General features: G+C 40.5%; 3 protein-coding genes across 5 annotated transcripts in view; 2 read left to right on the top strand and 1 right to left on the bottom strand.

Moving 5' to 3' along the window:
- Positions 1 to 187: 187 nt before the first annotated feature.
- On the top strand, positions 188 to 8106 carry polr2c (polymerase (RNA) II (DNA directed) polypeptide C). The gene is made up of 9 exons (XM_034132685.1): positions 188 to 366; positions 703 to 752; positions 2640 to 2708; positions 2828 to 2880; positions 5630 to 5758; positions 5843 to 5894; positions 6009 to 6177; positions 6276 to 6350; positions 6938 to 8106. The coding sequence occupies exons 1-9, from the start codon at positions 281 to 283 to the stop codon at positions 7080 to 7082; spliced, it is 828 nt and encodes a 275-aa protein (XP_033988576.1). The 5' UTR covers positions 188 to 280; the 3' UTR covers positions 7083 to 8106.
- Positions 8107 to 8566: 460 nt separating this feature from the next.
- Positions 8567 to 21466, top strand: znf276 (zinc finger protein 276). Of its 3 annotated transcripts, none has more exons than XM_034132680.1 (12): positions 8567 to 8691; positions 12935 to 13215; positions 14157 to 14460; positions 14975 to 15015; positions 15110 to 15505; positions 16718 to 16799; positions 17080 to 17154; positions 17265 to 17375; positions 18035 to 18110; positions 19511 to 19628; positions 19989 to 20088; positions 20652 to 21466. In XM_034132680.1, exons 2-12 carry the CDS (start codon positions 12990 to 12992, stop codon positions 20917 to 20919), a joined length of 1797 nt encoding a protein of 598 aa, XP_033988571.1. In that variant the 5' UTR covers positions 8567 to 8691; positions 12935 to 12989; the 3' UTR covers positions 20920 to 21466. The 3 variants fall into 3 exon arrangements, with proteins under 3 accessions (XP_033988571.1, XP_033988569.1, XP_033988570.1); XM_034132678.1 differs by having other exon boundaries at positions 17077 to 17154; XM_034132679.1 differs by lacking the exon at positions 8567 to 8691 and adding an exon at positions 10918 to 10949 and having other exon boundaries at positions 17077 to 17154.
- A 180-nt stretch (positions 21467 to 21646) lies between these two features.
- The window catches only part of LOC117484213 (Fanconi anemia group A protein), a 72073-nt gene continuing 67181 nt past the window's right edge, over positions 21647 to 26538 (bottom strand). Inside the window, exons 35-42 of the mRNA XM_034132677.1 lie at positions 25611 to 25726; positions 24834 to 24984; positions 24631 to 24693; positions 24022 to 24115; positions 23750 to 23825; positions 22582 to 22720; positions 22400 to 22492; positions 21647 to 21780 (exon numbers count right to left, since the gene is read on the bottom strand). Coding sequence (XP_033988568.1) covers positions 21688 to 21780; positions 22400 to 22492; positions 22582 to 22720; positions 23750 to 23825; positions 24022 to 24115; positions 24631 to 24693; positions 24834 to 24984; positions 25611 to 25726 — 825 coding nt within the window. The 3' untranslated portion in view covers positions 21647 to 21687. The remainder of the gene's footprint in view (positions 21781 to 22399; positions 22493 to 22581; positions 22721 to 23749; positions 23826 to 24021; positions 24116 to 24630; positions 24694 to 24833; positions 24985 to 25610; positions 25727 to 26538) is intronic.

Here is a 26538-nt window from a genome sequence, read left to right as displayed (position 1 = left end):
GAAATGAGATGTCCTTCAACATGGCGCGCTAAAATTCATTTCCGGGTCACTACCGGAGGACCGAGGAGTCGAGGAGGGACATTTGATGAAATGAGAACGGGCCATAGTGTGACCCGGATATTAAATAAGGACCCGCCTCAATTCTTCGTCCTGACGAATCAGTGATCGTATTTACATCTCCTGGCCAATCAGCAGTTAGTAAATATTTCCGGCCGTAGAACCAGCGGTATTTTGTAGTGTACGATTTAATAACGTATGTTTAAGGCTTTTAACTTCAATAATGCCGTATGCTAACCAGCCGACGGTGAAAATCACAGAACTGACAGACGAAAATGTCAAATTTGTCATTGAAAACACAGATTTGGCGTGAGTATTCACTTCTTTGTCCATTCAAGGAGAGCGTGTGTGGCAGCCATTATTCCTCTCATCCAAACTGATGTTAGGAGACATTACCTTACATGTTAAATAACTTCTCTAAGTTAAAATGTTACAAAATAATGTGAGTTTAGATGTTAGAAGTAAAAGTGTTTTATAATAACTATCAAACAGGTCTGTTCCGTTAATTAACACAATGTCCCATTAAAGGGAAAAGCAAGTTGTCTTTTAATTTGGATACATTAGGGTTGAGAAAAGGGCAGCATTAATGAGGAGTTAAGTGTCATTTCTGTTACCTATTATAACCTCCGTTGTTCTACTTTTCAGGGTCGCAAACTCTATCCGCCGTGTCTTCATGTCCGAGGTTGCTACGATAGGTAAAGTGTACTCTGGAATTGTTGTTTTCATCGTGTAACTGGCGCCATGCACGTTTACATGACACTCATCATTAACTCACTGTGATTTGGGGATACCCGGATGTAAATATCCAACAGCCCCATTCAGGAAAGCACAGATGTTATTAGTACCTGTAGCCCCTCAGCACTCAGTACTTTATTATGCTTAAGTTAATGTTAGATGTTAACTCACTTTGGACTGGAATGCTGGGGGGGCTTGATTCCTTTTTTTCTAGGCAACTACCTTAATATAAACACAGACACTTTTGGTTTGTATTGTATTCTTCTTGCACTATTTATGATTTTATTTATATAAATGTCTTAAGTATACTGTATTTCACAATGCTGAAGGAGCCTGGGACTTCAGATTTTCATTGCAAACACCTACGCTGTAGCTTTTGTACATATGGCAATAAATCCTTTGATCATTTGAAAATGAGGGTTTGTCCTGTTAAGGGTGAATAATGATACCCTGCTACTAAATAGAGAAGCTAGCAAACAAAACCCCAGATCTATACCATATGATCTTTTTAAATAATTGACCCAGACATGTATTTTGAATTTAAGAATAATAGTTTATTGACTGTTTTGCCAATTCTCAAATAATATTTACTGTTTTTAAGTTAATAAAAGCATAGAATATATTAATATATATATCCCTTTGAAATATGGAAAATGTACATCAAAAATAATACACAAAATGACTGCTACTAAAAATAGCAGATTCATTAATGAAGACAAACTGCACAATATCATTTACAAAAATCAAAATATTATTTAAAGACACCACTTCCTCAGAGTTATTGGGTAACATCTCTAATTAATCTTTAACCTACTACTTACTTTAACTAGCGTACTCATAATACACACCGTACCCTTTGTAGTGGGCCCACACACAAATGAAAAAGTGTGCACGTCTGGGAGATGCTCTGTAGCAGTGTGGCCGAAAAGTCCTCAAAAACACATCACTGGCATGGCTTACTTTGGCACTTACTGGAACTAACCCAATGTTATTTTTCTACTGTGACATGTATATGTATTTTTCTGTGGAAACGCACGTAAAGGGGGGCTCTGCCCAGCCTCCTGTCATATATTCTTATACCTGTGCAGCACCTGAGCAGAGGTGGGAGAAGTACTTAGATCATGTACTTCAGTAAAAGTAGAAGTACCAGAGTGTAGGAATACTCTGTTACAGTAAAAGTCCTGCAATTAAAATGTTACTCAAGTAAAAGTACAAAAGTATTATCATCGAAATCTACTTAAAGTACCAAAAGTAAAAGTAGTCATTGTGCAGATTGGTCCATTTCAGAATAATATATATGATATGTTTTATAATGATTGATCATTAAAGTGTTCTCAAAGCTGGTAAAGGTGCAGCTAGTTTGAATGACTTTGTATACTGCAGGGTAGCTTGTGGATTTACTCCAGGTGGAACTAAAGTCTGATTTAACACTTGATTATATTTCACATCATTCATCCACATCTGTGAAGTAACTAAAGGTATTAAATATATGTAGTGGAGTAAAAGTACACCATTTACCTCTGAACTGTAGTGGAGTAGAACAACGTAGCAAAACATGTAATTACTCAAGTAGAGTACAAGTACCTCAAAATTGTACTTAAATACAGTACTTGAGTAAATGTACTTAGTTACTTTACACCAGTACCCTGAGGTCATCACCTACATGAACCATACAGTATTCTGCTTATGCCCTGAAGCAGATTATCTGAAGTGCCATAGAAAAAAGGGACATTTATGAGAAGGAATAGTTATTGGTGTGACTGCATCATTGGAAAATGTAATATCCACATGTGATATGCCTCAGATAAATGTCTAATTAACTTAAACTTGTATCCCTTTTTTTGCAGCGATTGACTGGATCCAGATTGATGCTAATTCATCAGTACTGCACGACGAGTTCATCGCACACAGAGTGGGTATGTGTCACAGTGTGCAGTATTCTCCTCTAATGCTACTTGTAATAAGATGTGTTGTTGTAGTGCGACCAGAGCGTGAAAAGCCTGCTGTTCAACATGAATGTTTCCTCTGCTCTCAGGTCTGATTCCTCTCACAAGTGATGACATCGTTGAGAAAATGCAGTATTCCAGGGTAAGTATACTGAATACTATAACTGAAACGCTGACTTTAATTAAGTGTATTATTTCAACACATTTCACTTAACTGTATTAGGTTAGTTGAAAACAGTATGAAGTTGAATCTAATATTTTTTTATTTAAACTTAATATAATTTCTTTCAACTAAACTGATACAGTTATGTGAAATCTGTTGACATAATACATTTAATTAAAGTCAAAGTTTCAGTTTTTTCAGTGTACTGCTGTATCAATGAGGGGGGTCCCGTCACCCTTAAATGTAAAACCATTATTACAATCAATTGTTCCACGCTCTAAACTCAACTCATATTTAGCAGGAAGTGTTCAGGGCTGAGGACCGATCATCCTCAGCTCCTTCTAATGTTCAGCTAATACAGTGGTTCCCAACCTAGGGGGGTTCCCAACCTAGGGCGGGGCGCAGCGCTATTGCAACGTGATGCTTGGGAAGAAGTTGTAAACAAACATTGTTTGCTCGTAAAATCTATAAAATTGACACGTTTTTAACACAACCGGCAGTTAAAAGAAAAGTGGACGAGCCCACGAGAAGCCTTTCAGCTATAATGCCCAAATCAACAAAGTATGATGAGGCATACATCTTGCTTGACATCTAACGTGGTCGGTGGGGAGCTCTCTCTCTCTCTCTCTCTCTCTCTCTCTCTCTCTCTCTCTCTCTCTCTCTCTCTCTCGTCTCTCTCTCTCCATCTCTCGTCTCTCTCTCTCATCGTCCTCTCTCCTCTCTCTCTCTCTCTCTCTCTCTCTCTCTCTCTCTCTCTCTCTCTCTCTCTCTCTCTCTCTCACACTCACACACAGAGAGAGACTCGCTGCAGCGCCGTGCACACAGAGAGCTGCCGGTGGAGAACAGAGCTTTCAAAAGTGACACTCTACAGTGCTCGATGTGGTCTGCTCGTTTGCCATAAGTATTTTCGCATAAACACGGAAACACGAGCAATCTGTCCATCAGCTGGCCAAAAGGCATCATATTAATACGGAGAAATGCACCGTTTTCGACTTCCTTAACTCGGAGTTCTGTTGCCGCAATTACGTGTGAGGTGGGAGAAATACTCAGAACAAGTACTTAAAGGTGGGGTAGGTAAGTTTGAGAAACCGGCTCGAGATATACTTTTTGTTATATTCCATGGAATGCTCTTAACATCCCGATAGCAATGAATATCTGAAGTGCTTTGACAAAAAATCCATAAAAAAATGTCATCTGTGGAAGCTGTAATACTGTAAAAAGCACGACCAATCATCTGAGCCGGCCCGGCTAAAATAACTGGATGGCCTACCTGCCTGTCAGCCTTCCATCTGTGCACAAACTTATCTCGTGCCCTCATTGGTCATGTGCGCGGTCGTGTGTGTTGGAGGAGGGGCTCTGTAAGGAAGTGGCAGATTTTCTCCGGTTGTGTATTTTCAAATTCTAGCGATCTCGAGCTGGTTTCTCCAAAATGACCTACCCCACCTTTAAGTAAAAGTAGTATACTGCAGGGTAGCTTGTGAATTTACTCCAGGTGGAACTAATGTCTGATTTAAGACTTGATTATATTTCACATCATTCATCCACATCTGTAAAGTAACTAGAGGTATTAAATACATGTAGTGGAGTAAAAGTACACCATTCACCTCTGAACTGTAGTGGAGCAGAATTACAAAGAAGAATAAGTGGAAATACCTCAAAATAAGTACAGTACTTGAGTAAATCTACTTAGTTACTACCACCACTGCAGGTATGTCATGTGTGCTAGCAGCCCATAATCCACACTATACATAAAATAAATCAATGTTAATTCTGTTTCCAATTTGTTTAGTTTTTCCCTTAAAAAATAACAAAAAGAACCTATAAAAATAATGTTAAAGGACCAGATTGATTGTTTCAATTAGGCCTCATTATTTCACAGTGGCACAGGATCATCTGGCAATACAAGCACTTTTGTTTTGTTGTTCAATCCATAATAAAATATAAAATTCTATTTGGATCTTCTCTTGTTATTATTAGCAGAGAAAATGTAATGTTTGTACAACTATATACAATTAATTCTACCAATCTCAGTGGGAACCGGGTTGGGGGGGCTCGAAAATATTTCCAATCACCCAAGGGGGGCCTGACTGAAAAAGGTTGGGAACCACTGAGCTAATAAATTCTCAGTGTTAGTACACACACTGGCTTTTAACATCTTGTTGTCTGTCTATAGTTTCACTTCTGAATGTTTCCTATTTTACCACTTCCATTTTATAGTTTGATAAACATCTTTATTCAAAAGAGCCCTGAAAACTTATCCAAGTTCAGTATTTAGTAGTATTTAGTAGGGCTATTAAATTAATCGTATTTTAATCGCAATTACGATTTTGGCTTGCAACGATTATGAAAACAACATAATCGGAATAAAACTATTTTTTTATTTATTTATTTGTATTTTGTATTGGTTTTTCAGTTGAATTATACTTAAAGTTAAATCAACTGTTAAAAACATACTGTTCAAATTGTTTTGTTTTTTCAATAAATGGATGTTTTCAAAGTAAATGGATAATCGTTTTTAATAATCGTGATATCAATTATTGACCCAAATAATCGAGATTATCATTTTTGCCATAATCGAGCAGCCCTAGTATTTAGTAAAGAGAAAGTGCAGACAAAAGGCAAAAACATGATAAGTAGGGTAGTAGAGTAACACATTTATTGTCCTGGTAGTGTTTGTTACGTTGTTTCCTGGAGGACAGACATGATTTCCTCTCTGGTCCTCCTGCAGGACTGCACCTGTGATGATTTCTGTCCCGAGTGCTCTGTGGAGTTGACAATGGATGTCCGATGCACTGAAGACCAGACGCGTCATGTCACCTCACGAGACCTTTTGTCCAATAATCCCAGAGTGATCCCGGTGAGTTCTTTCTACGGTTATTGAAGTCATTAGAGGAAAGGGAATCGGAAGAGAATCTGACTGTAATTTTATTGGGCTTTCCAGGTGACTTCCAGGAGTCGAGACAATGATCCCAATGACTATGTGGAACAAGATGGTAAGAGAGGATCTTGTCTATAGGCATGTTATTGTCAGACGTCTGTTTTACCATCATTTTATCCGACATTTAAAAAGAATTCCTGACTCTGCCCTTCTATCTGACACAATATAGACATTATACTGGTGAAGCTCCGTAAAGGTCAGGAGGTGCGGCTCAGGGCGTACGCAAAGAAAGGCTTCGGTAAGGAGCACGCCAAGTGGAACCCCACAGCGGGGGTGTCCTTCGAGTACGACCCCGACAACTCACTGAGGCACACAGTGTTCCCCCGGCCTGAGGAGTGGTATGAGATTTAGTAAATTTAGTCAAGTTCAAGTTAAATGTATCAACTTAAACAATGACTGGATGATGAATTGACGCATGTATCACTCTGATTCTCAGGCCAAAGAGTGAATACTCAGAGATTGAGGAGGATGAGGTGCAGGCTCCCTATGACCCCAATGGGAAGCCAGAGAGGTGAGGAAAGAATGTTTCACACATGTATGTGTGATTTGTAGATATGTTGGCCAATGGGAAATGCATGCAGCTCTATGAATAAAAAAAACAAGATAGCACTTTGAAATTCATTGCTCTATTTCAATAAATGCTGTTATAATGGAGTGGTGCAGTGATGACTTAGTTTTGTAGCTTGATTTGAAAGTTAGCATCCCAAGTGCTCCTTCATCAGAAAAAAAAAATACATGATTTTTCCGTTGGATGAATATTATTTATATATTATTATTATGTTATTTTTATGTCAGAAAACAAAGCATGAATATCTCTTTAGCTTTTGTTTACTACAGACCTTATTTCAGGCTTCTAACTCAAAACACATTCAATAAACACTGACTTGGACACAAGGGAACCGAAGTGGTAAAATGCTAACTCAGTTTCAGGTTTTTAGGACTCCCCTGCACCACTCTATCTGATACCAAATAATATGTTTTTGTCAAAATATATTTTGTTACACAAATATTTATCTGCTTTGAATTAGTGTATGATCTGTTAAAATAAAAAATATATATTGCGTATGTCTAAAGTGCTCTCGGGATATTCCCCCTCAGATTCTTCTACAACGTGGAGTCGTGCGGCTCTCTGCGGCCGGAGACCATCGTCATGTCGGCGCTGGCTGTCCTGAAGAAGAAGCTGAGCGATCTGCAGACTCAGCTGAGCCACGAGATCCAGAGTGACGTGCTCACCATCAACTGAGGGCCCCCTGAGGGCCCCTCCCTCACAGAGAAGACCTGCATTCACACAGCTATATAATAAACGGAGGGCGGATTCAGTGCTGTTCAGGTCACATGTTCTTGGATCTGTATGTTATCAAGGAATATGAGGACATGTATTCCTGAAAGCAGAGATTGGAGCTTCTTCTGTCAAAGCATCCGATGCATGGTCCGTGTCTGTCAGGGAGTTTGTGTCACAATGATACAAATGTGATTTTGTTGTTGACAGTGTTACACTGTCCGATTATGATTTTGATAAATGTTATGTTATGGTGTACTAATTGTTGCTTTATTGTACGTTTTTTTTGTTTTTCACAAATGCAAATGTTCAAACACCTGGATAATCGAAAAACAATCCTATAAGCTTCTTAACAAGAGAAAAACGATACGTTTAATGTTAAACCGTTTGCAAAAGAAAAAATTACATTTATTCTTTGGACATTAATTGTATTTTCAAATGTTATTGTGCTGTATAGTCTGGTCGATTGAGGATCTAAACAAAAGAAAAATAGCCAGCCATAAAAATTATGTCTTTATGCTTATTACCATCCTATCAAAGCTGTATAGTGACTTTTGGGTTCATGGAAGCTGGGACTGCACTTTGTTGGTAACTTCCAAGGTATATAAATCTCTTCTAATTTTTGTCAAATGGCAACTATGGCAAGAGTAATAGTGAAGGAGGGATAAGCTATAGAACCAATTTATGTTGAGTTGTGAAGTAAGCTTAAAGAAATGCCATGAAGAGATAAATGTTAACATAGGCGCCATTATTAGCTGTAGATGTTTTGTTATGTTGGGAAAGAGTACATTAGCCCTTCACATAGACCCAATGGGATTTGATAAATTGCTGGTTTTATTTAAAGTTACAGCATTATGTCATTTAGGTTGAGTGCACTCGAAGAGCACCTTAAGCACACATTTATGCCGTAACACTGCATGTACCAAACCCCACACCACCACAGACAGAAGGTAAATAAATAAAGACACATTTTAGAAATAAATGTTAACCTGCATATTTTTTTATTTCCATTATGCTTTGTGTGAACTTTTAACTGTACTAAAGATGAGCGTAACACATGCGTACTTCCGGGCAAAAATGACGGTTCCGCCCACTTTTGGAGGAAAACAACGCTGTCATTAGCTGTAGTAGTACTGCATTTTCTTACCAGACTTAATAACCAGATTTATCTTATATCTTATTAATGTTTTAGGAAAATGTTGGTACATTTAACAGCATATATAACATGAGTCATATTTAAAAAAAAATTCATTATACTTATTTTTTCTGTGGCAATTGCAATTGCATGAATATAACTTTATTTGAATATTTTTTTGTCATGTAACCGACTTTATAGGTAAGACAACAGTTTATTCATTTGTATTTCATTTCAGTCGTCGCTTACCTTTCCATGGACGCCGGGTGGCGCTGTGTCATCATTTCGCTTGTATTTTGTTCCAGTAGCACTTCCGGGTTCTAATGTTTACAACTGGCAGCAGCGTTGGGATCACAGAGCTGTGTTCCTGGCTCATGAAAATCATATCTATGTTCCAACAACATGTTCTGGAAGTGCTAGGATTTACAGAGTGTGACGGTAGGCTTTAACGCATCACTACAGTAGTCATAACGATGTAACATCTGAACACGAGCTAACACGTAGCATGCTCATTCAGGATGCTCAGGCTAACAGCTAGCACTAGCTTGTTGACAGTAACAGTCAATAGAGATGTGTCGTGTTGTCAGAGTGAGAATATTCTGGACGTTCTGTCCATAAGAACCCGGACCCATTTCTACTTTTGGGAAAATTAAGGGGAACATAATTTAGACTAAATAGACCACTTAGAACACATTTCTGACAAGAAACCCCCCCTAGTGTCAAATATCTGAAATGTGACATATGTCACATTGGGCTTTAATGGTAAAATAACTCTTATTTTTAACTTAATTAATGAGGAAGATTTTTTGGTTTAAATTAGTTTGAACATTCTTTGAATTGAAGAATAAGAACATATTAACTCAATATAATTGAATCAGCTCAATTAAAGGTGGGGTAGGTAATTTTGGAGAAACCAGCTCGAGTGTGCTAGAATTTGAAAATACACAGCCGGAAAAAATCTCCCACTTCCTTACAGAGCCCCTCCTCCAACACACACGAACGCGCACATGACCAATGAGGGCACGAGATAAGTTTGTGCACAGATGGAAGGCTGACAGGCAGGTAGGCCATCCAGTTATTTTAGGCGGGCCGGCTCAAATGATTGGTCGTGCTTTTTACAGTATTACGGCTTCCACAGATTACATTTTTTTATGGATTTTTTGTCAAAGCACTTAAGATATTCATTGCTATCGGGATGTTAAGAGCATTCCATGGAATATAACAAAAAGTGTATCTCGAGCCGGTTTCTAAAACGTACCTACCCCACCTTTAACTGAGCAGATCATAATAATATTTCTAATTGTGCATTTATGTCACTTTGGGTTTACTGTGAAAGTTTAGGGTTAAAGTCCCGATGTGACACCAATGTCACAGCGATATTTATCTCATTTGTTTCATATCAATTTGATCAATAAATGTTTCCACAACAGGTTAAATGTAATAAAGGACATGTTATTTAAGCATTTTAATTCTTAAATGGCTTGAATTTGACCTTTAGCAACAAACAAAAAAGCTTTTGAAATGTAGCTCGTTATGTCACATGTGTTAGTCTGGCACTTGGACATGTTGTTATGGGAACACAAAATCAAATGTCCTGGACCAGGACCCACCAGACAGTGTGTGTCACTTAGGGACATCATGAGATAAAATAAAGGCTAAAGCTGTATAAGGAACTTTCCAGAACATTTAAAGTTCATGTGACACCCGTGTCACGGTGGGTCCTTATGGGTTAAGATACATGATGGACATTTTATTTTTATTTGATCATAATATATTTAGCTTATTTGCAACACTGTTCTTGAATGTAGCTCCAACCACTTATTGTGTTTTATTATATATTAATGAAACTAATGGATATTATGCTAAATATGATCAGCAGAAAATAGTGGGGCAGCAAAGAAAGCTAGAGAATGCAATTCCTAAAGAAATTGCTAGTGGGAATGCTTTATGCTGAAAAGCTGACGCTGAATTGCTATGCTGAAATGTAATGTGTAAGAAGAAAGTGAAGAATTTAGATTGAAATGATACATGAACACTGGGGGCTTGAATGTGTGATGAGAGAAGAAAAGAAAGTAAAAAGGCTTGGAAAAGCAGCAGAATATTTGAACTGCAAACTTTTGAACTAACTTGATGGCGAATGATCTGTCGCCATGCCAACGGCATTTGATGACATCCCATAATACGCTTAGATGCGTTGATGGCTGCATCGTTACCAAACCTGTGAATTTTTGGGCCGTTTGGAGCATTTTCACTGAAGTTATGAGAAAACCGTGTTTCATGGCAAGCATTGTGTTGCCATGGCAACGGCATTTGAAGAAATCTCAAAACTGTCCCGTAGATGTCTTCACGGCTGGACTGTTAGCACACGTGAAGTTTGAGCACTTTTTGACCATTTTCATAGGAGTTATAGCAATATCGTGTTTTATTGCGAGGGATGTGTTGCCATGGCAACAGCTTTTGAGGAAAACTCACTATTGGCACATAGACATGTTGAGGGCTGGACTATTAACCATTATCTGAAGTCTGGTGCTGTTTTGACCCTTTTCATAGGCGTTACGACAACATAGTGTTTTTTGGCGAGGGATTTCCATGGAAATGGCAGATGAAGATTGGGGGACGATCGGACCGTGTCTATTGGAGTTACAGCGACATCGTGTTTTTTGGCGAGGGATACGTTTCCATGGAAACAGCCTATGGTGAGATCTCAGATTTGGCGTAGAGCTGTTGAGGCATGGACCGGTGATATACAAGTGAAGTTTGGGGGACGATCGGACCGTGTCCATTGGAGTTACAGCGACATCGTGTTTTATGGCGATGGATGCTTTTCCATGGAAACGGCATATGATGACACCCCATAATTGACATTGAGCTGTTGAGGGCCAGACCATTAACCATCATCTGAAGTCTGGTGCTGTTTTGACCATTTTCATAGGAGTTACGACAACATCGTGTTTTTTGACAAGGGATGCGTTTCCATGGAAACGCAGAGGGTGAGATGTCAGATTTGGCGAAGAGCTGTTGAGGCATGGACCGGTGATATACAAGTGAACATTGGGGGACGATCGGACCGTGTCCATTGGAGTTACAGCGATATCGTGTTTTATGGCGAGGCATGCGTTGCCATGGTAACACCACATTATGTAACATCAGATTTGACGTAGAGCTGTTCAGGGCCACAGTGTTAACCATCATGTTATGTTTGGTGGCGTTCTGAGCATGTCGGTATCTCCAACACACAGGTGTTTATGTTTGAGGTAACAACGTTATGAAACACCTGTGCTTGAGCCCAGAGATCAAAGGTTTCCATGGTGATGTGCAGTAATCAGTGAGAGGAGAGCCTTTCCATTGTTCTGAATGAGAGATAAACCTCTTACATGTGAACGTTTTGTTGAAGAACCGTAACAGATATCGGTGAAATTTCAACGCGTGAAGCATGTCAAGGACCTTGAGTATCTGAAGTGTGCTTTTTGTGTACTTTCGGGTTAATAATGTGGCCTTTTTGGCAGATTAACTAAAGGTGTGCGGCTGCTGCTGTGAGGAAAGATCAGGCTGAATTTACAATGGGCCTTAATGGTTAGGGTTAGGTCAAGAGACATTTTATTTAATTATTTTGCTTAAACATTTATTTTCCAATCTAGGAGAGGTTTTCCTAAGTTTTTCATGAAAAATGATGTCTCAGGAGTATAGGGTTTGGGAATTATGGCAGGTTTAAAAAAAAATATGAAGACGAATTTCAAGCTGTCCCCCACTCTAGCTGTGACATCACGCACTCTAGCCTTAACGAGCTGCGCAATACACACTAATGTTCAAATCTGAAGAAGGCCTCTTTACCAAGGTCTGAACAATGTTTAATATCTCTACAAGTATCAATCTGATTTAAAAGTTGTGTAACACGAATAATGTCAGAAAGATTTTTCAAGTTTTTCCATTTACTTCCATGTTAAAAATGTGATGAATTATGGGATGTATCCCTGGAATTATGAAAGTTATGAATGAGAAAAGTAATAGCCATCGATTCCCGATCGAGCTGAACGTTTTGATGTTTGAACGGAGTTTCTGCGATGTGGGAGCAGAAGAGGCGCAAAATAACCCGAATAAGAATAAAGAATTTGTGCGTAGAAGAATGCTGCATCAGCATTCCCACTAAATGATTCAGATTTTATATGATTGAATTCTACTGGTTATTACAAAATAATACATTGGTAACTCAGTTGCATGAATGCTTGGTATGGAAAAACATCCTTCTCAGATCCTTTACTGAAGCTAAAGTCCTAATATACTCCATTACAAGTAAACATATTATGTTACTTATGTAAAAAGTAACTAGTAACTCCAAATGACAAATAAATGAGGTGGAGTCAAAAGTACAATATTTCCCTTTGAGATGTGGTGGAGAAAAAGTCTAAATGGGCAGAAATGGAAGTACTCAAGTAAAGTACAAGTACCTCAAATTGATACTTAGTACAGTACTTGTGTAAATGTACCTGGTTACATTCCACCACTGCATATGTTGGTGCACAGAAGGCTGGGTAAAAAAGGAGCTTTCTATAGGACAGATGTCATATTTTGCACATTATAATTCAAACAACATGAACAGTCATTTTAGGATATATTACACAAAAATAGATATGACCAAGTTTAACTTATTATATCTTCATTTGATCACATATATGTGTCATAGGCTGCAGGGCTCCATCATCAGAATCTGCTGCTGAGATTCCAAGAATCGATAAACTATGAAGAAAAGCAGACGGCCATCGCAGAGCAGCGGGACGCAGACGAGCGTCACTGAGGAGAAGAAGCCGTCTGGAAACAGAGGCCGACCTAAGAAGACCGTCCCTGTTACCACTGACAACCTTTACCATGACGACGCAGCAAAAGACAACATGGCTGACTTAGACTGCAGTGTGAACGCAGCTGTCGACACACAGAAACCTCCAGAGGGCAAGACCAGAGCCGCAGGTCAGTGTCCCGGGAGAATGGAGGGATGCTTTATTCATCCAAAGTTGGGAAATTGTTTTGTCACAACAGCATTGCTAAAAGTCATAACAAAATAATAGAATAAAATAAAAAAAGAATACATAAGAAATTGTATCTTAAGAATACACGATATAAAATATGCAATATACATTTGAATACTGCATAAAAGACCAATCTACTACAGAAACAGAAACATATAGATGTAATTGGGTTTGGTCACGTAGAAGTCACCAAAATAATATATTTAATAAAAATGCAATTAGGTGCTTTGCTTGTCAGAAAACATATTCTTGGATAGGTCTGCTGTCCATAAAATCTGTTGGTCGTCACAAAGTGGAAGTCGATTTTATTCTCCTGCTTATTGGATCAGATCTATGCTGATATGACTGTCTTCTAGGTTCTAAGCTATGTAAACATGTCTGACAAAAACAAAGCCCGGTTTGATTTGCAGTTTATTTAATGGTGTCCTCTGCATTTAGCTATAAGTGACTTAATTATATTCAAGGTCCCTACTTGGATATATTTCCTTTAGATAGGCTTGGGGAGTAATGGATTACATGCAAAAAGATCATGTAATTAGTATACAATCTATTCCATTACAGTAACATTTTTTATCGTAATCTTCTAAAATGGAGCATTTTCTGTCAACTCAGATTTTAATTCTGCTTTTTAAACTGCGGTATGTGCTCATGTGCTGTATAGGCTACTGCCTGAATATGCTGCATGAAAGGAAGAAAAAGAAAGTAATCAGGTTTCATTACATTTATATTGTGATAATTAGTTTGGCAACTGACTACATTTGTGTACAGGTTATTAGTAATTGTTTCAGAATACATTTTTAAAGTAACCCTCCAATCAAGCGTCCAGATTTTGCATCATGAGGGACAGTTTAATAAGAACCTCTGCTGTGTGTTCTCCATCAGGTCGCCTGTCCACCGCCCTCTGCCGGCTCTGCCACGGGAAGTTCTCTCTGCGCAGCCTGCGGCACGCCTTCAACAGGAGGCCCCGGGGGGCCGCGGATATTACTGACGATGAGCCGACGTCCCCCCTCTTATTCCACACAGACTTCCAGCGACTGGTGGGGGTCCAGTTGGATCGCGACCCCCGATTATCAGAGTTCATTTGCAAGAAATGCCACTCCAAGTTCTACAAGTGCCACAGCATCCTGGTCCGGTTCCTGCAGAGAGTCAACCTCCCACCGGTCGGGAAAGAGAACCTGAAGAGCTGGTGAGTCTGAGAAGAGGACGCTTCTAACAGACGCATTACCTTTCAGTGCGTTTGTTATTCTTACAGTTGTGACGACTTGTCTGCTTTCAGATCATGTGGTGATGTTGTGCGACTCATAACATTCGTCAAATTCATACCACACGTTAAACAAAGAAAACAGGACAACAGTCAAACAAATCAAAACAAAAGAGGCAAAACTCAAATAAAATAATAAACAACTAAGATCACCTTTCTGTCTTCTACGTTGTGTAATATAAATGAACGGTTTAAAACTGTATCTTGATGGCATCTTCACACACTCTGTGTCTCTTAAAAGGCTGGTGGGAAATGTAGTCTTTTCTAGTCTCTTGACTACAGAGGTCACAATTACATGACTATATTTCTGTATCATGTTTACAAAACAAAGGACTGGCTCTAACAAACAGTCTGGCCAAGTGTGACTATATTATAAGAATCTCTGTTGTTCGAACATAAACATCTACAAATATGAGCAACTGCCTGGTTTCTTTTTCAGGAAGAAGTGTCCAGAAGCCTCAGTAAACCATGTCCCGATAAGTAAGTAAAAGCATTTCTTCTTTGGTTGTTCTTACAGAAATGAGATAAAACGCAGGTGGACTGATCTCCTTTATCTGTTGCTGTTCCCCTTCAGCTCCTCACTCCTTCACCTCAGACCCTCAGTGCCTCCACAGCCTCGTGTCCTGGGCCCACCATCACGGGGGGGCCTGCCGCTCCTGTCCCGACCTGAAGGAGGTGCTGGAGGGCCGGGGCTGGGGCTCTTTTCAGGCCGCCTGGGGGTGTGTTGATGGTCACAGATACATCATGGACACTCAGTGCACCCCAGCTGCACAACCATTCTCTATGAACTCATGCAGTGGGAGGGACAATGGAGAGGGAGGGGTGTCTTGGGAGGAGGAACAGGAGGAGGAAGAGGAGGGGCGCAGCGGGAATGTGAGGACAGCATTGGGGAGTGTGAGCACTTTAGCTCAGCACAGTCCGGCTGCAGTCCTCTCTCAGAGCCCGGCGGACTGGACCGGCAACCCTGAAGGTGAGACTGCTCCAGCTGTTACTGGTGTGTCCAATAACAATAATCATTCCTGGATAGCTCAAGAGAAAGCCTGGAGCTTGAGATTATAAGTGGTTAATTGCAAGAAATCCTCAGTCTTCTGATACAATCTCTTCATATAGTCACAGATATTACACAACCCTTCATCATTCACTTATTGACTCTAAATCTGTTCTTTGGGTAGTATGTCTTCTAATTTATTTAGGTTTTGTAGTCATACTTTTTAGCTTGCTGCAGCAGGGTCATCATGTTCTGATGTCCCCACATTTGTGTATGTCTTAGAAATCCAGCAGTGGTTTCAAAGTAGACAACAGTGTACGTGCTGAAGTGAAGTCTGCATGAGAGGATAGACATGTTTACTAAAAAACACTCAATACAAGATATAAGAAATGCATTCATATCCTATACAATACAGTCCCCAGAGGAGTCAGAGAGGAGGGAGCAGGATGGGGTTGGTGATATTCTGAGGATGTTATCAATATGATGCTAATCACCCACACATGAGAAGATCACCTCCAGTTATGAGTGACATGTCCAGCCCTTTGGTTTATGACCAATGCAAATAGAATGAAATAAAACAGCCTTTTCCACAGCAGAAAGAATACATATTAATGCTGGGCATCAATCATTCTGTGTTTTTAATATTTCACTATTATAAGTAAAGATATCCCGCCCCTTAGCCTATCACATACAATGTGTTGGAGTGCTAGCCAATAGAATCAGTGTTACATGTTATGTTATGTAAGTAAACAAAGGAGCCGGTGAAAACAGACCCCAGTGATCCCCTCAGTACTCTCACATTTTTTGTAGCTGTACATTACTTGATTTATTTCCTGGGATGTTGAACTGTAATGTGTTTTATGTAGTGTTTACCCAGTCAGTTTCAAATCATTCTTTAGAGATACCATACCAATAATAACCTGCTTCCCATTGCCAATGACGATTGGATTACTGATTATCTCACATTTATGGGATGTAGATCGTGAATCCCATTCTTAAAACTACTTATTCATTGTTTTATGTATATCTTGGTTTATTCACGTAAATGAGTTGCAGGATATGAAAGGTTTGTGAAACTCTGGCGTAGTGACCGCAGATGTAATTTGTTACCATCTAATATGTAATATACCATCTCATCACTGAGCATTCTCTAAATGTCCCGCTGGTTTGTCCTGTTGTGTTTTCCTCTATCAGACTTCACAGGTCATGACGAGGCGTTGTCCCCTGCTGTGGCCCCGCTGGAGGACAGGGCCCCCGACAGTGATCTGTCTGACAGGTGAGTCCCTCTGGGTTCCTTTCCCAAACCTCAATATCTGCACTTCTCTGCCTCTTAAGTGATACGTTGCAATGATGGAAGGTGTTAACCTCTACTGTGTGTGTGTGTGTGTGTGTGTGTGTGTGTGTGTGTGTGTGTGTGTGTGTGTGTGTGTGTGTGTGTGTGTGTGTGTGTGTGTGTGTGTGTGTGTGTGTGTGTGTGTGTGTGCGTGTGCGTGTGCGTGTGCGTGTGCGTGTGCGTGTGCGTGTGCGTGTGCGTGTGCGCGTGCGCGTGAGAGAAGGGTGATCTCCGAGGATGACTTTGAAGAGAGTAGGAGAGGGCGGTTATCTGACGATGAGTTTGAACCAGACAAAAGGTGGGTGCAGATATTCTTCAGTTTCTTCTCAAACAGCAGAGACAAACTGCAGGTGACTTCAGACAGGAGCAGGTTACAGTGTTTAGTGAAGCTTTCCTCCCCCCCCCCAGGGTGAGCGTCCCCAACAAGAGAAGAAGGAGCCCGAAGGCCCAGGAGGAGCCCAAAGTTAGAAAAAAACCTGGACCCAAACCCGGCTGGAAGAACAAGTTGAAACCTAAAGCGTACGTACACGTCTATATTTCTTTATACACAACCTCCATTCAGCATCAGTTTATTTAATGTATCGTTTATGGGAAGTCGTACCAATGTACCATGGTGTTTCAGGGCCATTGTATGTTAGAGGCCATTCAATGCAAGAGGTTATATTACAAGAAAAAACCTTGAATATTCCTTAGAGATTGAAAAAAAAGAAATACATTTGTAAGAGAAAATGAAAATAACAGATACAACATGTAGATGTATCTTTATGGACCTTTGTCTCACTGCAGGTAACCCTAACCATTATGACACTGCTTTAGGCACAACTCAATTCAGACGGCAGCGTCTTGCAAATGATTGACTTCATAAACTTTGAGAATATGCACTTTTTAATGTACTACTTTAATTTCAGGGAATATTTAAAAAAAAAATGTATGAACCAACTCAATCAATCTTGGCAATTTCCCATTTAGATCTTGGAAATTCTGAATTGAAATCTATTCTGGTTTATGAATCATTATAATTTGTTTACCTATTTGGCCCTAATGCTTTGTCGTGAAGCTGTAGGTTTGTATCGTTTTGAAGAAGTCTTATTCCTGTTTCGTTACAGTTCATCTCAGTCAACTTTAACAAGGTTGTTCAGCATGCATCGATCACACTACCTTCGTGTTTTTATTTTCAGAGAGGAGCTGCCTAACATCTACAAGTGTCCGTATCAGGGCTGCACCGCCGTCTACAGAGCTCCTGATGGTTTGAAGGTCACATTTCAAAAACCATGACATCATTTCACTTGTTATTAAAGCAGTGGTTCTCAAACTTTTTCTGTCTGTCTTTGGAGACAAAAAAAGTCGGGCCCCCCCAACACAAATAGTCACGTAATGGGCCAAATTAACATTTATTAAAATACATCAATATGAACGTGAGCATTCCTCTAAATAAAATACAAAAATCACTTTGCTAGAACAGTGATAATAAAACAATGCTCCATAATTCTGTGTGCTCCAAAAAATAAATACATAATACAATTGTGCAATCCCTTTGCTATAGAACAATAAGTTATAATACTTTGCCACTTTGCAATCTGTGCAAACAAATGAAAAGAAAGAAAATGCTGATATTTGGCAAAGTGTGTCTTATCAGCATCAGTGGCTGCAATGAGCCTGTTTGGCACTGCACATTTCTTCAAAACGGGGTTGCAGGCTCAGTGACGGCGCCAGAGATTTCTTTTGGGGCTGCTGTGGGGAAGATCTTTTTTTAAATATTGAAGTTAAACTTTGAGAGCAACATGAAGAGATCTATGGAAACATCTCTCAACACCCATATGAAACAGAACTGTAAACAGATTTACTTTTTCTTTATGGATATTTTACAAATCACTCCCCTTTTAAACTGTATTCTTGTTTTACTGTCCTATAGTATTTCAAACCTGTTTTTCATTTATTCTCTTATTTTTTAATAACTATAATGATCATATAAACGTGTGCCTCGGAAATAATTGTTTACATTAATCGTGACCAAACCGTTTGAGACCCACTGAGATAACTTCGACTAAAGTGAACTATCTAAACACTCAGAGAGTCCTTCAGCTCACTGAGTCTCTCAGTCTGACAGGAGAGGACTCTCCTCCACCTTGTTGTTGAAAAAGCTCCTTATATCCGTTAGCGTAGCTCGCTAGCACCAGAAGCTAACAACAACGATCTCCGGTACCGGTGCGCTCTCTCTCTCTCTCTCTCGCTCGCGCACACAAAATGGCTCGTTCCACACACACACAGAGCCGAGCTTTAATGAAACACAGAGACCCAGACGTAATAGTACTGTACTGTATCATATTATTTTCGAGTCAATAATCTTTCAAATTATGATTTTTTTTTATCTTTTTTTTTTTAATAACCATTTTTCCTCCTGGTCTCTCGCGCCCCCCCTGTCATACCTCTGCGCCCTCCAGGGGGGGCGCGCCCCACACTTTGAGAAACACTGTATTAAAGGGATACACATTCAGTAATTGGATCAATAATGGTGTATATCACTCCAGAAATGCTTCAGGACTTAGTATTTCAGTCCTTTAGTTCTTCTCCATACTACTCCATATTCTGTATAAAGTTTCAATGTGCTTTGCTTTGACTGTTAATGGACTGAATTTCCTATTGGGGGGGTTTAGAAGCACATCAAGGAGCATCACGAGGAGATGAAGGAGCGGCCCTGCCCTCACCCCGGCTGCAACAAGGTGTTCATGATCGACCGCTACCTGCAGCGCCACGTCAAGCTCATCCACACCGGTGAGGGGATCACTGGGGTCTGTTTTCAACGGCTCCTTGGTTTACTTACATAACATGTAACACTGATTCTATTGGCTAGCACTCCAACACATTGTATGTGATAGGCTAAGGGGCGGGATATCTTTAAGGTGTTGACCAATCACAGCAGACTGGGCTCTGGTTTCAGACAGAGGGTAAAAAGAGGTGCTGCAGCACAGGCAGTATGAGGAAAATAAAGAGCTTTTTAAACATTAAAGCATGGAGACATGTCCCAGTAGAGACACTACATACTGATATGAACCTGAAATTGAGCAAAATATATCTTTTAAGTTGTTGGTGTTAACCTGTGTTTGGCTTGCACTGCCTACTTTGTGTTTCCAGAGGAGAGGAACTACATCTGTGACCAGTGCGGCCAGACCTTCAAACAGAGGAAACACCTCTCAGTTCACCAGATGAGACACTCCGGGGCCAAGCCACTGCAGTGAGTGCTCCTGATGTAGTATGCCACTTGTGTAGCTCATGAACAATTATTTAAAGTATTTTATACAAAAAGAAACATAATCGATTGGGGCAGTTCGGAATATAATATATGCGTCACATGTTGATGATACTTAACACCACTTTTTAAGGGTATATACAATCTTCAGAAGTATAAAGCTAACGTTGGGGTATAAAGGAACTACGGCACGGTCACATGACCTCACATCACCACTACTAAGCTAAATGCTGCTAATGTTTATCGTGATGACGTTAGCTGTTTTTCTGATATATAGAAGCTTATGACATTCATGAGTTGGGTATATACTGATGTATTTTATGTCGTAGAACAACATTTTTAGATCTTTTCAGACTGTGTTAACCACAGACCTTATTTCAGACCGCTAACCAAAAACACTTCAAATGCATACACATTTTGGGGCTTTAAGACTAATTCCTGGACCACTACTGACCCTGACTGCATTTGGTGAATCATTTAGAAATAATACATTTGAATGGTGAAAGGAGGCTTTACATGTTATTATGGTTTACATGTTTTCCCTTCAGATGTGAGGTGTGTGGTTTCCAGTGTCGCCAGCGAGCATCGCTTAAATACCACATGACCAAACACAAGGCGGAGGCGGACCTGGACTTTGCGTGCCTGATGTGCGGGAAGCGCTTCGAGAAGGCCCACAACCTGAACGTCCACATGTCCATGGTGCACCCGCTGATCCAGGCCAAGGTCCAGAGAGGGGGCAGCGAGCAGCCGCCCTACTCTGAGCTGCACGCACTGGCTCTGAGCGGGGAGGGGGGGCAGCAGGAGCAGGACAGATGACAGCAGGCGTGCCGCACCGGGACATAACCCCTCCCCACTGATGTTTATCTCTCTTCTCTTCCAATATACAAATGATCATCTAGGTTAAGAGCCAAGCTGTTGTCTGAAACATTAAGTTTCATTTTAGAAGATATAGGATATTTACTATATTATGGAAAGCTTTAGAGTGTGTAATTATCCTTTTCATTCCAAACTTAAGCTGTTATTCCATTGTCAGCTGTCTTCCGACCACATGTTTAGGATTTGTAGCTTTCTTTGGGGAATAAGCAGGCACTCCTGGTGCCTGTTACAGTTCTGATGACTGGAATATATGCATCTGTACACACAGTTTATCTGATAGCAGAAACACAAAGTCGCATATACACGACTGTTTGACCGACAGTCAAATAACTGTTTTATTTTGTCACTGTTTTAAATTAAGTTATTACAATGCTTGAATCTGTATTGAAAACAGTAAAAGGGCTTCAGGTGTTCATGTGTATAATACGTCCTTTGTGCATTTATTATGTATACAAACATTAATAAAAATGGTGATTTTTTTTTTACACATGAGCGTTAACTGGTCAAATCTGAACAGTGAAGTAAACATCCTACGAGAGGAACATGTTCCTGTAAAGGAGGGAGGAAGGGGGGGAGGAGGGGAGGGAGGGGAGGAGGGGAGGAGGGGAGGAGGGGGGGAGGGGAGGAGGGGAGGAGGGGAGGAGGGGGGGAGGGGAGGAGGGGGGGGAAGGGAGGGAGGGTTACTCTGCCTGACGTCAGCGAGCAGCTTCAGAGGAACTCCATCTCTGGGCTGTCGGGGTCCAGCTGCAGAGAGAGAGCTGCTGACACCTCGGGGTCCAACACCGACACCTGGGACTCCAGCTGCACCAGACAGGAAGGAGAGGGGGAGAGGGGGGGCAGGGACGTGTCTTTGTTAGAAAAGTTGGTGGTTTTTACTGCATTAAGCGCCCCCCGCAAATAATACATACATACAGTATATACAAATATACATATTCTAACAATATTTTTTTGACAACTAGAGCAGTAACTATGCTACGCTGCTTATTTCTGCTTTTTTAAACTGTAGTATGTGCTCATGTGTTTCAGTGTTGGAATATGCTGAATAAAAGGCAGCTTTTCCTATCAATAAAATCATTTATGATCCTAAATATCTTATTTTCGTATTTTCTAAGGTCACATTGTTCTGTTGTGCACATAATACACTTGAGTAAAATACATCTTATTGAGAGTTTTTCTCTCATTTATTTGCATTGCATTTGAAATTGAGGTAATCTAAAGGTAACAGAGTAATCAGGTTACATTCACTTAGAAACTAGATTTTCTTTTACAAGTAACCGGTAATTGTAACGGAATACTTGTTTTATAGTAACCCTCCCAACCCTGACAGAGTGTGTGTGTGTGTGTGTGTGTGTGTGTGTGTGTGTGTGTGTGTGTGTGTGTGTGTGTGTGTGTGTGTGTGTGTGTGTGTGTGTGTGTGTACCTCTCTGAGTTGGCTGGTGGACAGAGCTGTCGGGGGTGTCTGTGCGATGGCTCTCAGGAGAAGCTGCTTGCTGTGGCTCACAATCTGAAAAGGCTGACAGTGACATGCACACGTTGAACTTCAGAGCAGAGAAGTGACAGGTTTGACTGACAGGATGATACAAAGCATCATCTGAGAGTCACCTGATGGTCAGCGGGGGGGAGGGTGTGTCCTTCCAGGAAGAGCTGCAGCAGATGGATGTAGCAGAGGACAGCAGTGTGCAGGAAGTGAGGGCCACACACAGCTCTGTGCAGCAGCTCAGCAGTCTGCTGGAGCAGCAGGCTGAACACACACACACACACACACACACACACACACACACACACACACACACACACACACACACACACACACACACACACACACACACACACACACACACACACACACACACACACACACACACACACACACACACACACACACACACACACACACAATTAAACAATACACATTTTGTTAAGTTCATATAATGTGATTATTTAGGTAGAGAACAATTGCCATTCATTCCTCTTCAGGATTCAAACACTTTGTATACATTATACTCTTATATTTTTTATAAAACACAAAATGTATTTTCTCTATACTAAATTATAATTTTTGTCAGTATGGGATATGTCAATGATTAGCAACAACATTGACTTTAATGCATTGCGTGAAACACTGTAGCGATCCAAATGAGAGCATCAATCTGCTAGTGGGAACCAGGAACAGGACCTTTGAACCTCAAGGCAAACATGAGAAATGGCCTCAAATGGATGCTCATCTTCAGGTTCATAGGTTGGTAGTGTCTCTGCTGTGAACAAGCTCTGTATGTGTCTCATACTGCCTGTGCTGCAGCACCTCTGTCTGGGAAACTCCCTCTGGAGGGAACACAGGGATTTGAGCCTTTGCTGAATTAACATTAACATGCACAAAAACAGGAAAGGGAGAACCTCATCTGATAAAAGTAAGAAAACTACTAATTTAAAGCTGGGCTTATATCAAAAGCATGGTACATTAGAATGACTTGTCCAGTGCTTTCATGGGTTAAAGATTGTGGTTTCAATGTGGAGAAAAATCTTCCGGTGGTTCTGAGTGTCTGTACTAATAACTTAAACATTGTATAATGGAAAGTTTTTGGAAGAGTTGAACTTACAAAATGCAGTTATTAAAATCACACCTTTGCCAAAGCTTATTATGTATGTCATATGCATTACAAAATTGTAAAAATATTATGAGCCGTATGTGTCCCTAGTGAGGCCTTCTGAGGGAGCCCCAGGTTTGCATCCACAGTCACTCTCAAAACAAAAATAAACTTTAAAAACTGACCTGTAAAAGGCCCAAGGCATCAGTCGGGTAAACTCATCTGATGTTACCATGGTGATGGACTGGTAAACACCGTGATCTAAAGTTGGGAAAACAACATTTAGCCCACTTATTTAACAATGCATTAATTCACACAAGAAGACACAATCATTTAATGTCAGAGCAAACATTACATTTAATCTTTCAAATAATAAACACACGGCTAAACTGTCAATAACATTGTTTGCTCCCAGTGAGTGAAGAGCATGTGGAGTGTAGTGAGATGGACACTGTACCGTCTGATTGAAAGAGCAGCAGCCAGTCAGCAGAGTCCACTAACACACGCAGCAGCTCTGTGCAGAGGTCTGCTGCTTTCCGACTCCTCTTCTCCTGAAGGGATCATTAGAGACACAACATTACAGAGACTCCCTCCTGCTGTGGGAGCAGCACAAACAGGTGACCTCCATACTGGAGAACATGTCAGCTGATAGTCATCCAACTCTTGGCCAATAAGCCTATTTTCCCAAATGTCACTATTACTATTCCTTGAACAATAAACCATTGCTTGCCCGGACAGTCCTATTATCAGAGTCATTGGAGTGCAGCAGTAAAGTATGCTCCAATCACTTCATTTCTTTCTGGACTACGTGGTCTTTTTAGGAGTGGTTCTTTAGAGTTTATGTGTAATAATGATGAGGTTCCAGATCAAATATGAATTCATGAATGTTTCCTCTCAGATGTGGTGTGGGGCAGAGCATGTTGCTTGTTAGGGTTTATCAACCTGAGCTCTCTAAGTGCATATCAATCCAGCAGCGTTCCTAAGTCTGACCCCCTACACTGAGTCAGCAGGTGGACACAGGGTCAGGGACAGTGCAGGATCAAGAGCCGGATTCAGGATTCATTACCTCAGGGTACAGGAGTGATGACAGATGATCCTTTACACACAGGAAGAGCAGGAAAACTAGAACCTGGACAAATACATTAAACAGCAGCAGGTCAATATACAAAATGTTGGTGTTTTAATGAAAACAAATACTCCAACATACCGGCTGGGGTCCACTTAGGGCCGATAAAATGACACTGTTATGATGAAGTTCTTTCCTCTCACCTGTTGGCACGGCGGGCCCCCCTCTTCTCGCAGGACACGTAGGGCAGCACTGAGGCCCTGGTCGGCCCCCCCACGGCCCTGCCAGGCCCCGTGCAGGCTGGCAGCCAGCAGCAGAGCAGCAGGACCCGGAGGGGAGGGCCCCTTCTCTAAACTGAACACCACATAGAATACAAAGGCATCTTAACACAAGCCAAGTTTACCACCGAAAATAAAACTAATCATGGGGAGAGGGGCTCCTGGGCAACTATTTTATTAAAATATATGTTTATTATTAATATTATATATCTTTCGTATTCCTTTTGTGTATTAAGATATTTCTTATTCTGTCTGTTTATTATTACCTCCAAGGAGCTTGTGTTTGCGGCTCAGATGGACTTTCTGGATTGCCTCTTTGTATTTTTCTATATTTATTTTCATGAACTCGGAAGAAGGGTAAAGCATGGGCCAAAACCAAAAAAACATTTAGGAGTGGACATATATCAAACTCACACAAGTTATGTTTCACTTTTGCAAGGGCAATTGTGCTGCATTTAAGTGGTTTTGAAATAATTGGAAACATTTGTATTATGTATGTAATATTCATAACAGCAGCTCTGAAACAAAACTATTTTTTTTAACTGCATTCAAGCCATAGGATTTGGCTTTCTAGGTATAAGGGACTTCAACAGAGCTAAATGAAGCCAAGGCGAATCTGACAAACTGTTACACCCTCTAACTGACGGTGTGGTGTGGTGGATCAGAGGTCCAGAGGAGGAGCTCCATGAGGACGAGGCTTACCTGCAGGCCCAGCTCTGACACACAGTGAGGAGCTGCAGCTGCTCCGGGAGAGGGTCTCCATCAGTGAGACCCCGCCACAGGGAGGAGAGTGCGGGAGAGAGACGCTGCCACCAGTGCTACACACACACACACACACACACACACACACACACACACACACACACACACACACACACACACACACACACACACACACACACACACACACACACACACACACACACACACACACACACACACACACACACACACACACACACACACACACACACACACACACACACACACACACACACACACACACACACACACACACACAGTTAGGAAGTCTGCAGAAGTACTAATTTCTTCAATGTCCTACTCATATAATATAATAATGATGTCATGCTTTTGTCCAAGTAAAGCAGTGGGGATGATGGTAAGAACTAAATGCAAGGCCTTTCATTTTCACCTGTTACATTTGTCTTAACCAGCTATTTTATTCAGAAATAGACATTTCAAAATCCAATTATTTCTGAATTTAAATCCAATCCAAAAAATTAATTTCTTTAATCGACCTCATTAAAGGGAAAGTTAATCATTAATACAGACATGTTTTTGTGACCATGTCAAGGTGTTTTAGGTTGGATTTTTCCTTTAGAAACTGGTTCACTTAGGAACATAATTTTGACTTGTAAAACTAGAAAAAAATGCACAATAAATACCATAACACTGGAACATTAGCAGCTGTATTGAATTTAGCCATATTTCAATTTAATCACATACTTTTTCTAGTGTTAAAACTCTAAATGTCTTCCTTGCAAAATGCCTTCAAGACCAGCATATAAGGACTCACACCTCATAAGCTTACTGGTTAAAGTCACATGTGTCGGATAAAAGGTCTGCATGGAAAAGTGATGAAGTTGTGATAACTGTGTGGAGAACAAAC

The sequence above is a fragment of the Trematomus bernacchii genome, unplaced genomic scaffold, assembly GCF_902827165.1.
Source record: "Trematomus bernacchii unplaced genomic scaffold, fTreBer1.1, whole genome shotgun sequence".
NCBI classification, from domain to species: domain Eukaryota; kingdom Metazoa; phylum Chordata; class Actinopteri; order Perciformes; family Nototheniidae; genus Trematomus; species Trematomus bernacchii.
The sequence above is the reverse complement of the archived record's forward strand: the minus strand, read 5'-3'. Positions and strand labels throughout refer to the sequence as shown.